This window comes from Ornithodoros turicata, chromosome 5 (assembly GCF_037126465.1).
Source record: "Ornithodoros turicata isolate Travis chromosome 5, ASM3712646v1, whole genome shotgun sequence".
NCBI lineage: Eukaryota > Metazoa > Arthropoda > Arachnida > Ixodida > Argasidae > Ornithodoros > Ornithodoros turicata.
In genome coordinates this window covers 78,161,758-78,179,228 of record NC_088205.1, presented here as the reverse complement: position 1 = coordinate 78,179,228, position 17,471 = coordinate 78,161,758, and the positions used below count along the sequence as shown (strand labels likewise).

General features: G+C 45.4%; 1 protein-coding gene across 2 annotated transcripts in view; it reads right to left on the bottom strand.

The window, feature by feature from the left end:
- Positions 1 to 17,471, bottom strand: part of LOC135394877 (lysosome membrane protein 2-like) — a 76,535-nt gene that overhangs the window by 18,194 nt on the left and 40,870 nt on the right. For both annotated transcript variants that reach the window (XM_064625918.1, XM_064625917.1), the window contains exons 2-4: positions 16,537 to 16,694; positions 5,474 to 5,618; positions 175 to 414 (exon numbers count right to left, since the gene is read on the bottom strand). In XM_064625918.1, coding sequence (XP_064481988.1) covers positions 175 to 414; positions 5,474 to 5,618; positions 16,537 to 16,691 — 540 coding nt within the window. In that variant the 5' untranslated portion in view covers positions 16,692 to 16,694. The remainder of the gene's footprint in view (positions 1 to 174; positions 415 to 5,473; positions 5,619 to 16,536; positions 16,695 to 17,471) is intronic.

Below are 17,471 nucleotides of genomic sequence, written 5' to 3'. Positions count from 1 at the left end.
CCTCTGTTTCGATGCCCCTTTTTCTTTTTCCTTCCTTTTCTTTTTCGTTTGCCCCTTCCCCCTTTTTTTTTCGGAATAGCAAGCCGGCTCTTTGCCTGGCTAACCTTTCCTTTCTTTTTTTCTTAATAAACATATCCCCCCCCCCCCCCCACACACCCACGATATAGCACTCACCCCGTAGAAGAGGCCGAAGGTGTTGTTCCTAAGCGGGTTGTCGAGATTGGGCAAGAAAGCCTTGGCCAGACGCATGAGATCTTTCATCATGCCCACCTCGTACCCCCGGAATAGCATCTCGCCAACTTCTCTTCGCAGGGCCAGAGTTTCGTTGTACTTTCTCATCATGGCCTCCAGGATGGGCATGATCAGAGGAGCGGCCATGTCTGGAAGGTGCTTGCGGGTCATCGCTGCCACTGCCTGCGAAATATAATACCGTGGTCAGTTTGGTGATAAGTGATAAGTGATAAGTGAGTTTATTTTTTTGTTCGGTACCTGCCAACAGCCAGAGGCCTTCTAGGCAGTGCACCAGTCAAAATTACAAAATACAGATACATAGGCAAAGGCCAAAATTCGCGCAAGTTATACAATACTGTGGAATTAACAAATAATCGATACACATACAGACCTAAATTGTCTATAATTAGAGAAAATATCGAGATCCGCGCACACTATCTGATTATACAAAAGTTGCATTCGAGAAGTAGGTACTATTGAGTTACACACGGACGGGTAAAAAAGTAAAGGAGTCCTACTAGAACGAGCAGTGATGATGATGACTGTTGCCGAGCATTACTATAATGTGAAGCATAACCTGGGTAAATTACTCGTAAAATGTAATTAAATTACATTACTCATTACTCCAGTTGGAATTTAAATAAATTACATTACTGCAACTGAAATATAATGAAATTACATTACAATTACAACGAAAAAGTAATGACATTACAAAGTCATTACTTCTACATGTCAGGGTGCCATGTATGACGTATCGTTCCACCAATGTAGAGACGAAGGTGACACAGTGTATCACGACAACAGGAAGATTGTCTGGAGGATGGGGCCCGCAAACAATGATTCTCCAATGCCACAAACTGTTGATTCTTTTGTAAAAAGTAGTGAGTAATGTCATTAAAATTACTGCCCAAATGTAATTAAATTACATTACAAATTACATAATATCAAAAGTAATGCATTACATTACAAATTACCAGAAAAGGTAAATCATTACTGTAATTTCATTACAGTAATGGCATTACTACCCAGGTATGATGTGAAGCGATGTTAATATAGAGCTAGTTTTATAGGGCATACTTCGATGTGCAGCAAAAAAGGACCGTCGGGAAAGGCATTAGTTCTATAGAGCACGTCTACTCTGTCCGCCCGAACAACCATTGTTCTTGTTTGTTTGTTTGTTTTTCTATGCTAGGACGGCGAAGCAACTGTGCAAGAATGCGGGAAAATGGAGATAACCGACTTTTGCACGAGGTGGTGGTGGTGGTGGTTGGTAAAATAACAAGGGGAGGTTGAATTCGCGCAAGCGAATTCTGCTACCCCAAAAAAAGAAAGACGGTACACCCCAAAGCAGAAAAGAAAAAAGAAAGGAAACGGTACGATTGCACCACAGAATGTGCGAGCGCACCGCAAAAGTTCACCGAGGTGAGCGTCTCGACCGCGACAACGCAGGACCGAGCGCGCCGTTCACATCAAGGATCATAGTAATGTCCACGCTCCGTCTAGTATAGAGTTTCTAGTCCAGATTTCACAATGAAATTGACAAGAGCATTGAAGGCCGCGTCCCTGTGGTTAGCGTCCCATACGCCTAAGACTTTCTCTATGCTGAACTCCCTGCTGTCGAGATACGTGACGAGGTCTTCTACAGCCCTTCAATGCGTTTCCCTTGTATTGTTCCGGCCACCCACGTTTCCACTATTCTACATCACCCGAAAAATGTAAATACATTTTTGATAGGAACGAATTAGGAGTGCGCAAGCGAGCTGGTGGACATTCGATGAAGGCAACATTTTCTTGAGTTTGAGGAACGAAGGAAATACAGAAACCAGACGCTACACGTACAAGAAATGAATGAAAATTTGTGTTTGTTATTTAAAGCTAAACCGAAGTGTCTACTGCCGTTGCCATATATACTTAAAAAGGGTTAAATATTGGGCTGTCTGGCTCTTCATAATTAAAGGCGATAAAATCCCAGAGCCGGGGAGAGAGAAAGTACTCGACGAGACACTGCATACTGACTGATAAACAAGTTTTATTCCACAATAAGTTGTCTTTTTTATAAAGGCGAAGCAACGCCCTGGACATCGGTGCAACTTATTGCGGAATAAAGCTTGTGTGTCAGTCAGTGAAGGTGTCTCGTCCTGTCCTTTTTCTTTTCCCGGCTCTGGGGTTTTATCGCTTTTAACCACATGTACTATTGTGCCCTAATGTAGTTCCCTTGATAGATCCATCGAGGTGTGGTAAGAAATAAATTAATAAATAAATAGTGGGTATATCTACCAGGCGGATGTTATATCCCCTGGTCACTATGCCGTTGAGTCGAAGTTTCAAGGTTTACGATTTACGAGACTGTACCCTGCCCTGCTTGTCACGAACCATGTGAAAGGGACACAAGATTTCAGCTAGTCTTTCTGAGAAGTCACATTTCCTGTTTTGCACATCATCGCACATGCCCGTTAGTATATCGGAGTACGTCAGAGGCGCGCACGTGGCATATCGTGCGCTGCTCTGACAGAACATCTGCAAGTTTTCCGTCAGGAACCATCCTTGGGGAAATTGCTAGCAACGTCTGAGCAATCAACTGGTGCTCTGCGTGTAAACTATGTGGAAGCACTTTCCTCATTCACCGAGTATTTGAGTGACGGATAATTGTTCCAACGTAATTGCATTCAGTGGGCGGGCATTCAACATTGACTCAGGATACTAGAGTCGTGGAGGACACGCGGTCAGACGTCTAGAAAGGAAGGCTTTGGGAAAGTGGCTCCGCACCGTTCAATAACTGAGTGACAGAACTGAAAGTTTCCGTCTGTTTAAAACAAGGACAACGAATGGTTGCACTAACATGATATTTCGGAGATTAATGAGACATATCTTGTTCCTTTGTGGGGGGGGGGGGGGGGGGGTATGAAGATTTATTATTGAAAAAAGGAAGGATCAGCCAAACGGAGGTCCGCTTGCAAAGAAGAAAAAAGGAAGGAAGGAAAGAAAGAAGAAGAAAAAGAAAGAAAAACACACACGCGGTCACAAGGCGTTCATAAGGTCCGAAGGTTTCTTTAGAGTGCAACTTTCTGCGTATGCGTATTAAAGCGATGGCTTTATAGGGCCCACCAACATTGACAGCAGTGTACGTACGTCCGTAACAGTTGTGGAAAGAGAGAAGAAGAGAAGAACGAAGAAGTTGCAATGGCACCGAAATGTGTACTGGCGCCCTTAAAAGGGCTGTGACACTTTGAGAGATATGGGGAAGAAAAGTAGCCGAAGCTCTTTGGCTGCACGTAGAACCCGCACTGGACAGCTGTTCCGGCCTTCTTGGGCCATCGTCAGCAGTGCGCCGGTGGGCAACGTTTGAGTGGGTGGCGTTATAAGCTCACGTGGAACGTGATGCCCTCCCGTCAGAGTGAGAGGCTCACCACTAAAAGCCCAGCGCTAAGCCAGTGAAGTATTTAGGGAAGAAAAGTAGCCGAAGCTCTTTGGCTGCACATAGAACGTGGTTTATCACATCATGAACGCATTGTACTATACTCCAGAGTACAGAGAAAAAAAAACTATTCTTCTATGCGCGTGTCGTGCTTGGCGGGATACAAACCCTCGAACGTAGCACTCCCGAGCAAAGCGCATGACGTCAGAGATCTCAGAGCTGTGGCCATTCCCATTGGTAGCCGTAAGCACGTGACCTCTCTCGTGCTGCCTCAGTGGAGGCGACGCGTGCTGTGATGTCAGAGCCAGGTGAGTTTCGGTATTCGCGGTGCCGATTTTCTCCGTTTCTATTACCCTCTTCGCTGTAAAACTAGGAATGCAGTTTCACACCGGTGTAAGGAACCGTCTTTTACCTTACTCTTGGTTAACCTGGGATGACGTGTCGAAAGCTCCTTTAAGATCTATGCACCTTGTCGCGTTACTCTCAAGCCACCAGTCTCCGTGAGCACCTTAGCCTCGTTCCCAGCGACGACACAACAGGGGTGGTCTGCCAAAATCGCCTCTTCTTATTGGGATGAATACTGGCGGCCACCCTCATTAATGAGTATGACTGACGATAACGTAACATTCCATATAACTAGTCATCCGGTAAAATCTGAGTAGCGTATCAATGTTCGAAAGATCAAGAAAAAAGAACATTGGTTGCTTCCGCGTGCAGCTCTTCACGTGAGGAGTGCTGGCCGATGCGATATCTTTTCTTACACTGGTTCCCGAGCGGGGGGAAATGAACGGACACGAAATGAACACGAACGAACACGAAAATGAACGAACACACGCACGGGAAAAATGAAGGAACTCGGCAAACGGCAATCCACGCGTGCACAGCTCCTCTGACTGCCACGGGGTGGCAGCAGTAATGGCGGCGCCCATTCCTCGAATCACGTTTTTGTGTCACAGCCGTTTCTCAGCGCAGCTTAATGAGTCATGCATATGAAGTCACCATCACAACTAAGTAAATCAACAAAACAAACAAACAGCCAACAGACTTAGCCATCGCCGAAGATGAACGAGCGAAAAAAAGAAAACTAGAAATAAAGTATCTCACTCGTCTCACTAACGCGCAAGCTAGCTAACACTGAGCTGTCGGGCTATTTACTTTATGCGTCTCACTCACTTCATGTAATTACCATCTGAGGTTGCCTGATCCAAACCCAAAGGGGGAAGAAGGAATCTCGAAGTCATTAAGGAATACCACGATCTATTTCGGTACCGCTCGTACCCACAGCGGCGATAATAGGGAAAAGACCGAGTCACCTTGGTAACCTCATTATAGTTCACTTGACAGTGTAATGCGTAGGTTCGTGAGCTTTCCATCGATCTCTGCTAGAAAATATATGAAACAGCCAGGGACTTTCCTACACCCCCACCTCGTTTTTTGAGAGTGACGAGTACTGCCTTATGATCGGTGAAGTGAGTGGTGATGTATAGAGCTGGGATTAGCGGATTTACAAACAAAACATGGGATTAACAAAAATATTACAAAAATCGGGACAAAAGCGGGACAGGAAACGCCGAAAAATCGGGACCCTTTCCGGTACAACGTACCCATCTCTGAGTATATACGTCAAAGCTACTTTTATTAGCTATATTATTTCAACTTGTTTTGCATCACCGAAATCGAAACCGAAACTTAGGGTTTTGTGCTACAGCCACAGCGATTTCCCGAGACCTTCCCGTCAACAGCTACCGCTGTAAAATTTACTTCCGTCCGACATTTTCTTTCCATTCCATCCGTCGTCAAACTGTGAGATTGGAAAGTTGAACTGACCACGAGAGGAACGTTGATGACGTAGACGGCGTCTTCCTCACTTCCGGCAGACATGGCTGGCTCGAAGACGAAGCTCTTCCGGTCGTAATATTGCACCGTGCCCCTGGGATTGTTGAAACCTTGTACGTCCTTCTTTCGGTATTCTCTGCGCAACAGAATGCAGGAAAGCACATCAACGAGCATTCGCTTACACGTCCTTCGATCACACACGAATGGTATCGTATGTGACAGCATCCGCCGTCTCCCATGAGAACTTCTATGTTACGATGAACATAGCACATAGCACATAGCATCAAGTATTGCGTATCTATTAGTAACGATAATTAAGGATAGAATAAGAAGAGTAAAGTAGGAATAGTAAACAAGACAAATTGATAAGCAGGAAAGTTTCTCTAATGAGTACTGCTCTTTTCTCTCTCTCTCTCTCTCTCTATTTTCTTTTTTTTTCGGAGGGCACACACTGCTTGTTAGAAGTAGAATGGAGTGAAATAAATTCAAATTTCAGATGCGGTAATTGCAATTCCGGTAATTTCTATGCGAAACTCTTTCCAATTACCATTAATGCGTAAAAGCCTTTTTGAACGTTTTGTGAAAACATCAGTGGTGGCCAGTAGTTAACTACATGTAGTTAAACTACTAGTTAAACTACTTGATTGTAGTTAAAAAGTAGTTATCAACTCCTTGCAGAAATGTAGCGGCAACTACTAGTTAAACTACTATTATGGAGTAGTTAACTACAGTAGTAATGGCTTGAGCAAAAGTATATCATTGCTTGTGATTCACATTTAGGTGTCCAAGAACACTACAAGGGATTGATGTTGATGGAAAACATTAAGTAGTTATAGATGTAGTTAAAATACATTGCAGTAGTTAAAGAAGTAGTTTTAACTACTCCCCTGAAAAGTAGTCGAACTGCTAGTTAAACTACTCCATCGCGAAGTAGTTAGTAGTTATAGTTAAACTACTGTAGAAGTAGTTAGTGGCCATCACTGCAAAATATATCTTTCTTTCTCTCTTTTTCTTTCTTTTTCGATTGTTACTGTTGTGGTTACACAATTTCAGCTTGCCGCAGACACAGTCTTGCGATCACGTTGGAGTGGCATTGTCACGTGGCCCTGGAAAGCCATGGAAGGACCACACGGAGGTTGGCCCTATATAAGCTTCAAGCCTCATTTCACACTAACGTCTCTGTCGTCCGTTTCCTTCAAAAATAGAACCTAAGGGCAATGGAGCCCCGTAGGTTCCAATGGATCCATTCTGGTTTCGTGAAAAAAACACGGACGAGAAGCACGTTAGTATGAAACCGGCCAATAGATTCAGGCACCCCTTCGTAACTCGACAAAGCCTTCCGAATACCTTCAGGGAGGCTATGCTCGCTGATGGTCAAGATAACTTGACGCGTGGAGAAAATGACACGGAACGCGCTTATTGGGCAGCGGAGTGCACGGTGCTCCCCGCAGACCAATAAGCGCGTTCCAGTGGCGGATACAGGAGCCCCCCCCCCCCCCCCCCGAAAAAGAGAGGGTCTGGACTCCACACGTCAAGTTATTTCGACGCCAGCATCAGCATTCCCCATCTTGTGGCATCCAATCTTATCTACAGCGGTTGGATTGCCGTATTCTTGTGAACGTATCTGCATCAGTACACCTAAAATCATTCCGAACTGTTTCAAACGTCTTGAAAGCTCTGAAAGTCTATTTAAAAAAATAAACACCGGAGCTTTGTTGATTGGGATGGGAGACGGGTTTGCGATCGAACGCTAGTCTAATTATTATTTGAGCCTGTGCTTAGTCACCGTAACAAAGACGCAGCGCGTACTTCCAAAATGCCTGCTTGAGTGCGCACTTACTCAGGTCAGGCCAGAAAAGCTTCAAAAGGCACGTGGACCAGGTAATTGCTACAATATAGCTACAATATAGGAAAAGAGTGTCCACAAATCATTTCTTTCTTTCCTTCTAACTCCGCAATATTGCTTCCTATCTGCCTCCTTTCACGTCACTCAGGCACTGTTTTGAAAAGGGAAACCCGCAGAACCTCATTTGCGAGGATCGTATAAGAAAACACTTCAGAATCCTGACGCATAATTTGTCCGTCCTTGGCTTCTGCAGATAGACAAACTGCCCTATCACCCACGAATGATTGGCCGACGTGTCGTGTTCTGTATTAACACTATGTCCATTCTCCAGCGAACGGTTCTGCACGGTGGGTAGCAGTGGTGGTCATTGCGAAGATTATATTACGAAGGCTTATATAATGTTATGCTTATATAGGCTCATGTCTCTTATACAGACTTATATCTCTTATATAGGCTTATATCTCTTATATAGGCTTATATCTCTTAAATATTAATTACGAAGGCTTATAATTATCGATAAAGAGAGTTACGGCCACATCACAAAAGCAACTTTTTTTTAATGCCGTGCTAGCACCGCGAAGCACCTGTGGCTATGAGCGGCGTACAGACGTGGACAGATGGAGAGAGGACAGCAGGAAGGACGAAGGAAGGAAGGAGTGGGGGAAAGGGGGTTAGTATGCGTCCTGGGCTGACTTCAAGGGGAACTGTGCCGACATTCGTCTAGAAAGTCTTGGGAAAACCCAGGGAAAAACCTCAGACAGCACAGCCGGTGGTAGGATTCGAACCCGTGTCACCTCACAGTCTCGGCCTGGAAAGCGATCATCCTAACCACTATGCCACGTGAGCTGGTACAGAAGTAACTGATGCGCGCGACTCCATTAAGGGAGGGGGGATTTATTGGCAGAAAAAGGAGGAGGATTCCTGAAACCTCGACTTCATCTACTCTTTTTTTTTTTTTTTTTGCCAAGTGCCTCGTTCTGATAAAATTACCATAAACCTATAATCTCGAGCTTCTAGCTCATTGCACTGAAGAAGACATCCGGAAAGTCCTTCCAATATAAGTAATAGTCCTTCCAATTACTGATATACCCTCGAGGACCTTGCAGAAGTCAAGCTCGCTGCAAAACTTTTTGACCTCATGTTTCATATTACAGAAAAAAAAAAAAAAACATTCTCGTGACAATCAAACACCGTCCTGGATACACCACGGAGGATACACCGTCCTGGCCTTTTGATTTAAACAGAGACCAGCGGCATGGTCCAGCGGGTGAAAGCGTCCACGCTCGTTGGTAGTATACGCTGTGGAAGTGCGTCTCTGCGCATGAGAGGAGGCAGTGAGAGGGAAGAGGGAGGGCGACGCCTTAGCCAATGGGGCTTCCCGAGTGGAGTAACCGGGAGAGGAGATATGCGCAGAACGCTCGGTTACTTGCAGAGCGTATAGCCAAGGACGTGCTGAAGGCTGGCAGGTGGAGGGTTCTAATCCTTACCACACTCTAAGAAAAAAAAATGGAGTAAAACGGGGAGAAGTAGCAGCTTCTACTCCCCTTGTCTGCAATTACTCCCCATTTTAGTCCCCTAACCCAACATTTAGTCCCGACATTTACTCCTCAGGACTGCAAATTGCCACTGAACTTCGCGAATGGCCTCCTGAATGCGACAATCTACGTAAATATGTGCCCTTGGTCAATTTGATGGCATAAGGGTGTATAACCCAGCCAACGGAGCAATTTTCCACCCACACAGAGTAAGAAACAGTTAGCGCATCTTTCTTCGCAAATTGTGCCCTACGTATGGCGCAAGATTTTATATCACTCGATATATCAGGGTTGACGGTTTGATTCAAAGTATTTTCATTCATGCGCACGAATTACGTAATTTGGGACTCTTACAACAGCGCGTGAAATGCAAGTCTCCACTCTGTGACATCCATTTACTCCCACGCATTTACTCCCGAAAGGGACTATTCTTTTGTGGCAATGCATTTAGTCCCCAAAAGGTACTCTTTTTTTTTTTCTTAGAGTGCACCGGCTGTACTGTCTGAGGCTTTTCCTGGGCTTTCCAAAGACTTTTCAGAGGAGTGTCGGCACTGTTCCCCTTGAAGTCAGCCCAGGACGCATACTAACCTCCCTCTCCCTCTCCTCCCTGCTGTCCACATCTGTACGCTGCTCACAGCCACAGTTCCTTCGCGGCGCTGACACGGAATTTATAAATTTAAACACATCACGAAAGAATATTGAGTCAGTGAGCACCTTCACCACCTGCCCCAAAGTTCAGCGCGGTACTTTTGTAGCAGATGCTAGTTGGTCCGCTTTTTCGTTGCCACTGATGCCGACGTGGGAGGGGAGCCATTGAAGGGAGATGTCTCCTCCACCGATCGACTTGTGTTGGGGACCATGTGCGTTCCCAGGATTTTTTGCATGGGGGGGGGGCAAAGTGCTTACAGGGGGGGCAAGTGTTCACCCCCCCTATCTATAGCCTTAGCGTACGTGAGGGGTAGCGTTGATGGTTCTGCGCACGCGCAAAACAAAAAGAGAGGTGCGCGCATTGCGCAGAACCAACGCGCTATCCCTTACGTACGCAAAGGCGTTAGCGTACAATGCACCAAAACTCTCTAATATAGGCATGACCCGGGCGTGTTTCCAATTTGAGTGCCTCAAGTAGAAGGGGGACGGACAACCAATCACGATATTCCCATTCTCTCTTACATCTTACTCACTCACTCACTCATTCAGGCTGAGCAGGAGCGATAAACGGGAAACGTAAACAACGGGAATTAGCCGAGGCAGGTTACATTTAAGACAAAACACGAACACATAAGCCTTAAACGCCTAAGCAAGTAGTACATATGTAAGTAACTATGTAGTACTTAAATGTAGCCTGCCCCGGCTAATTCCCGCTGTTTACGTTGTATGCACAAATAATCGAAAACAGAATTCATTCATTGAAAATATGGATATTTTCACTGTACACGTATGCCTGAACGACGTCTCCAAAAGAGCAAGGTCCCCACCTTTTACCAACATTCAACACGCCAGACACCGCTGAACAGAAAAAAAAAAAAAAAAAACAGTAGGCAGGGAGGGAACTCCCCTGGGTAGGCCTATTCAAAGCACTATACAAACTAAGCTCCACAATGAACTGTTTTCCCAATGCTGATACGTTAACATCATTATTATGTATTACCTGCGTTATCAAGGAAGGCATCTCAGAGTCAAGGAAACTTCCTCGGTTAATGAGCAGCACTCGTGCATGTCCCCACCGTTTCTTATCGCTAACCTTGCTCGCTGCATGTGATCACGATCAAAACGTTACATAATCACTGCTTGAAAAGAAACCCGTTATTTTTTTAAGAATAACGAGAAATCGGCGCCACCCAGTCACACTTCGATGCGATTGAATTTTGATGCGATATTTTTGTCTTTATCTCGTCCATGTAAAGACTCTGTGATACAGGAAAAAAAAGACTGCGTTTTATATCAAAATATAGGAATAAGATAAGAGAAAGAGCCTTGGGTACTGCATAAAGGTGATGAATCGATGATAGGGCGACATCAACATGCGTCAGACTCGTTCTTTGATAGAAGGTTTTTTTTTATATATATAGGAAGGACTTTTAGACAGCTCGTGTTAAGCTGTCAAACGCCCTTCCTGACACAACTATTAATCAGCGGAGCGTGTAACCGTTCCAAGGTTGCTTGACGAACAAAGCCAAATGCCGAAGAAAGCATTTGTCAAGCGCATCACGTATGGGCTTTGCGTTGCACAGACGAATGCGAAAATTCTTGCAACTAAGCACAGCCTTCTAGGGCTAACCACCACCGTGTAGGTCCGTCCGTGGCTTTATGGATCCAACCACCACGTGACACACCATGACCACGTGACTGCCCTATAAATCTACCACATTTAAACGCGTTTTGTACAATCTTGTTTCTCCAAATCTCCAAAGTTCCATCCACTTTTGTGTGTGTGTGTTTGTCTGTTAGTGCCGCGAAGCAGCCGCCTCCATTAGTAGTGGACACACGTTGACAGATGTAAAAACACCCGCAAAAAGGAGTGGACGTCAGGGAATGTTAGTTTGCGTCCCGGGCCGACTTGCGTCCCTTGCGTCCCGGCAACTGAAAATTTTGCCGGAAAACAAGGAAAAATCTCATGCATGCAGTCAGTGGTGGGACTTGATCGCACTACCACCCAGTCCTTAGAATAACTTTGTAGCCACCACCAATGAAGGGATGTTGTACCCACTCGGACGTGCCGCCAATGAACATGCTGCGGGACGTCCTTGTGCCGAAAACGTCACCACGAAGGGGGCGACAGTACTTGCAGCTTCACTACGCATTTGTGAAGTATGAAGCGCAGCAACTGTGAGCAAACCTTGCGTTTCGTAGAGGACGTGTAGTGCGCTAGCAAAAACATGATGCGAGGCCGTGGATTGGATTGGATTTGAAAGTTAAAATTCATCAAAAGTTTTGGAGTTTGGGCTCTGCAAGTGTGGAGCCAGCCACGACAGCTCACTTGTACCGCTAGAGTGTGGTTCATAGCACTGACCACCAGGGGTTGGTGGGTTAAAGATGGTGCGGTGACAGGGGCAAATAGAATGAAGAAGTGTAAGACCTTGATTTCAAGTTTTCAATACACTTTCAAGCATTTGAACTTGCCGCGCATCCTCGACTCGCTGGTGGTGGTGGTGGTGGTGGTGCTTCCGCAAGAGCTTGCCGTTGTCGGCCTCACGGAGGTGGGCAACGTCACGACTAACGCTCTGGGGGAATGTGCGTCCTGGGCCGACTTCTGAGGAAAACACAGGAAAATCCCCAGACAGCACAGCCGGCACGGGGATTCGAGCCCGGGTACCTACCAGTCTCGACATGACATGGCTATCCTTTGGTTATCCGTTGCATATCCTTACTTACGTTAAATCGGAAAATCTCTTGCACACATTTGTGTTTCGTAACGGAGTGAAATAATTATCACTTGACGGGCGGCGATATTTCACAGTGCGTGTGTCTACACGTGTTGTTCTGCCTCTATTGTGATTGTTGTGGTTGTCGTAGCCTCGACGCTACTTAACATTGTTCCCGAGAGATCTCAAGGGCTGGCGACAGATTCGCGTCATTTATTCTGAGTAGTTCTGCAACATCCGTATATGTCGCTGATGTGCCTACATAATAAATGGACCAAGCTTGTGGCAGATGTGCAGTGAAGCGTGTGACGGACGCGTTTCTGCAATCAAAATACGACCGTATGCAAAGCGTCTGGCTTCGTGTTGCTAGCAGACGACACAAGGAGGAATTTTGCGGAGCAGACGACGATGTTTAGCAGTGAACCAGAGCTGAACCGAAAGTAGAAATAACAGTTACCAGTTCATGGAACTAGGGTGTTTTATGGCGAATTCTCGTGGTCAAAATGTCGCTCTAGACGCTTGAATCACGCTAGGGACATCGCGGTCGCTCGTGTTCCGGTTTCTGCTTTCTGTCGTCTGCTAACCAACTATACAGCGTGCGGGGCGCGAGGCCAATGCAGGCCCTCGCGGTGCGGATGTGACGACGCCGGATATAGTTGGGCAACCCGCTGCCCGGTTTCATCGAGGGATTAACTGAGTTAACGCGGAAAGTTGGGCAAGTTGTTACATACTGAACTGCAAGTTGTCCTCGTTGCTGCGCTGTATTGCGTTCTGTACCGAGGGCGGGCGAAAAAAAGTGCTAGCTGGCGAATTCATGGCGCTAGGAAAGCGCCGCGAGGACGCGCGCGATTGCCACGTTTTGACCAAAAAACTTGGCAAAGAAAGCCGACAGGAAATGACCACGCGAATTCACCATTAGTGAATGGTAAAAAGCGTGAACCGCTCCAAAGAAGAAGGCGCTTTTGAGCAACGTTTTAGACTAACCGTAGGCGTGGTCTGCGGTGTTCGAATTAGACAATCCAGTATTCATAAGCGCTTTCTGCACGTGAGTACGAATTGCAGGTTACTGCTAGTACCAAACCTTCTTTCCTTTCTAAATCATATATTTGCCAGGGAACTAAAAAAATCAGCTTGCTTGTGCTGAATAATGAAATTCTGATAAGTGTCACATCCACCACTTCACTTGACACTTCATCCGAAGTGTCACTTTCATCCAGGGACTTTCCCAGCACCCCCATAATGCCTGCCAGACCAGAACGACAAAAAAAAAAGCCAGAAAAGGAACAAATATGGGTAACACCCGCACCGCCACCCCCACAGAAACAAACACACTCCTACGGGATACCAACACCCCCACACCCCCGAGACGAACATCCTGGGAAAATCCCCGCTTCCACCTTTCCGCATGCATCCAAATAATCCAGCAGCCATTTTTCTTCCACCGGAACCCCCGCTATCGGCTTTCTCCTCTACCCCAATCATGATGACCCGTCCATAACAGTTGCATGTTGACCAAGCATTATTCATTACCCACTGAACTCCATGTACGTACCAAACCGTGCATGAATAGACAGTGTATACATATGATATGTGCCTATAGAGAAGCCGCTACATTGCATGATACAAACTGAGTGTAGTCGTCGTTTGTCAAAGGAAAGGCCGGAATTGAGCGATCCAGTTTCCTCTCGTCGTTAGGACAAATCAACATTCATTACGCCCACATCGTTAGCGTGCCTCTCCGCGAATGTGCACAGTATGTGGGTATGCACTGTCAGAATGATAGCTGGAACGAAAAAAAAAAATGCATAGGGAAAGCAGTTGTACCCGTGGGTGTTCACGAATGTATTTTCTAACGTGGCGTAGCGTGACGTTTGAAGAAAGGCGGTCTGTCCGCCAGAAAGAGTGGCAGGGTCCCTCATAAAAAACAAAAAGAAAAAGAAAGAAAGAAAAGTGAAACAAAAAATGAACAGACATGGCACAGAGAAAGGTCCCGCGCAGGACAGTACAATGTTCAATAATTTTTTCTACAATGTTTACATGTGGTTAGCTATGATCTTGGTCGCTTCTATTCAATCGGTCACCGTTTTAGTTTGCTCCGTGAGAATTTCGCAGGGGGGGTTCGCCCTCCAAGCATCAATTTGTAGTTTCTTTTTCTTTTTGCACGGGTTTTGCATTTTCTAATTTGCCGAATCCCTGCTCTGCTATTCACCGACTTGAACGGTATAATTTATTGTCGGCGTTATAAGTAGGGTTCCGACTTTTCGGTGTTTTCATTTGGCGATGGTTGGGGGCGTTCGCCAGAGATTTCAATTTCCGGAAAATTTTCCGGAAAAAACCTTCCACACTCTAAAAAGTGAACTTCGCCGCATAGCACTCTCTGTGCCAACCATTGCCACGAATGATACACTCTTAAAAATGACCTTCACCGCATAGCACGCTCCTAGCCAACCATCATCTCGAATGATATCGTTATCGGCCCTGATTTGTTGAAAACGAGAGGCGTACGCCTTTTTGTGACACTTATGCTGTTCATAACTGTCACAGAAATGGCGTACGCCTCCCGTTTTCAACAAATAAGGGCATATAACAATATCATTCGAGATGATGGTTGGCTTGGAGCGTGCTATGCGGTAAAGTTCATTTTTAAGAGTGTAGGGTTATCGTTTCTGTTTCGAAGGCAGAGGGGGCGTACGCCTTTTTGTGTCAATTTGGATATATGACAATTGACACAAAAAGGCGTACGCATGCCTCTCTCTTCTAATCAGAAGCGATAACCCTATCATTCGTGGCAATGGTTGGCGCAGAGCCTGCTATGCGGTGAAGTTCACTTTTTAGAGTGCAGAGAACCTCCGAACACCTCCTTTTTATTTTTATTTTTTTTATTTTTTTGAATTGAGTGCTCCGGTGGGAGCCTCCCGATTTTTGTCAAATGAAAACACGGAAAAGTCGGAACCCTATAGTTACAAGTTATTGGATTCCACATGAAATTTCTGCGCGGAGAGACGTATATGCGTGACGTCAGGGTGACGACATTGTGACGGCGCGGGGGCGTTCCCTTTCACCTGGTCTCAACAGTGTGAGTGGTTTGCTTCGGCTCAGGTTGTGGACATTAGCAGTATTGAGTAGTAACTATGTTACAAATAACTTGTAACTGTAACTAGTTAGTTTTTGCAGTAACTGTAGTTACTTTTCTGCAACAGTAACGTTCTAGTTATCGCTTTTGGTTGAAATGACTCTAAAATGTAACTGGAACTAAGTTACAGAGGTATGGCAATATTTTCCACGCGTGAGTTCTCTGGCGTCGTTTTGTCCACTCTTCAAGTTCATTGCCGTTTTGTCCAAACTCCATGAGTTTTGTCACTTATACGCAGTCAGGATGGCCTATAGACTAACTCCCACCGAAAAGGCTCATTGAAAATCACCCGTTTATAACTCTATATAAGTATACTATGACAGTATATAAGCGCAAAAACGAAGTTTTTTATAGATACATTTATTTATTTATTTATTGTTATGCCCTAAAGGCCTTGCGGCGTTAGAACATTTATTTGGCTTTTTTTTTTTCCTCATTGGAAGGCTACTGTAAAATAAATAAGTTTTTTGTACGTAATTGCAGCTGTAACTAGTTACATTTCAAAAAGTGTACGTAACTGTAACTGTAACCTAGTTACTTTTTTGAGTAATTTACCTATGATTGGTCATTAGTGCAGCCAGTATCGTGGCCATTTCTAATGATAATACAATTCTGGTTGCACTATATGGTCGAAACTACGTAATAACGCTGTCGCATGACTTCGTATGGCTCACTGTCACGATGGAGGATAATTCGTATGATATCGATGCTCATGACAACTTCTGATGATACAGTTCCCTATAGGAGAGACAGCTTAAGAATAATGCGAGAACTCGATGGCACCACATAGCCTTGCGGATGCATCAGCGTGTCTTTCTCATTACACCACGAGCGACCGGAAAAATTATTCCTCGCCTAATCGGGGTTCGAGGCTGCGACAACTGAAGGATGTAATCACGCGCTTGTGATTGAACTTACATCGATTTTGAAACAAACAGCTCACGTCCTAGTTTTCAAGCTTCACTGAACTTCAGTGTCGTCGATGTTGCACGTGCCACTTTATGTGCACAAGTACGGGCGCGTAACCGATATTGGGAAACTCTGGATCCCAATCTAACAAAACGACACCATTCCTCTGCGACTGTGATATCTTCGTCGATACATTTTTAATCTGGCTTCGAAAGCAAAGGCGCGTATTTTTCCGCAAATCAATACGCGCATGTAAAGAAACACCTTACCTATACACGAAGGGTCCCACTTGTTCCAGTCGTGCTTTGGAACCGTTCATGAACTCTTCAGGGTTGGTGATGTTGAACAGGTAGAAAGACATGTAGATGGGAACTTGAACGTTGGACCACTTCTCGAACGTCTCCGTGCCTTCGCGTAGCTGCATTTGCTGAAAAAGAGAGAGGACATCTATATTCAGTCTGATGTACGAGCAGCTACTATACGAACATCGACACTAAAGGGCATTGAGTAAGGTTACACTCTTAAAAATGCGTTTCACCACATAGCACGCTCGTAGCCAACCACATTCTTAAAAATGGGGGGGGGGGGGGGGCGCACTCAAGTGGGCATCGTCACGACTATAGCCAAATGACTATAGCCTTAAAAATGAACTTCACCGCATAGCACGCTTCTAGCCAACCGTCATCTCCAATGATATCGTTATCTGCCCTTATCGTTATCGTTATCAGGGGGCTTAATCGCTTCATGGTCGTTACGGTCGTTACAAGCTAACGAGTGGCGGGAAATTCAAAAAGGTGGGTGGGAAATTTAAAAAGGTGGGCACGTGATAGAACACGTGCACGGCGCTCTTCGCGCGATACGTGAAGGCCGTGGTACACGTCACGCGCGATGTGTCACGTGCCCACCTTTTTGAATTTCCCGCCACTCGTTAGCTTGTAACGACCGTAACGACGATGAACCGATTAAGCCCCCTGATTTGTTAAAAACGGGAGGCGTACGCCTTTTTCGTGACACTTATGCTGTTCATAATTTCACAAAAAAGGCGTACGCCTCCCGTTTTCAACAACTCCGGGCAGATAACGATATCATTCGACATGATGGTTGGTGAGGAGCGTGCTATGCGGTGAATTTCATTTCTAAGAGTGCATAATCTCGAATAACAACGTTCTCGCCCTGTTTTTTTCTCTTTTTTTTAACGGGGCGG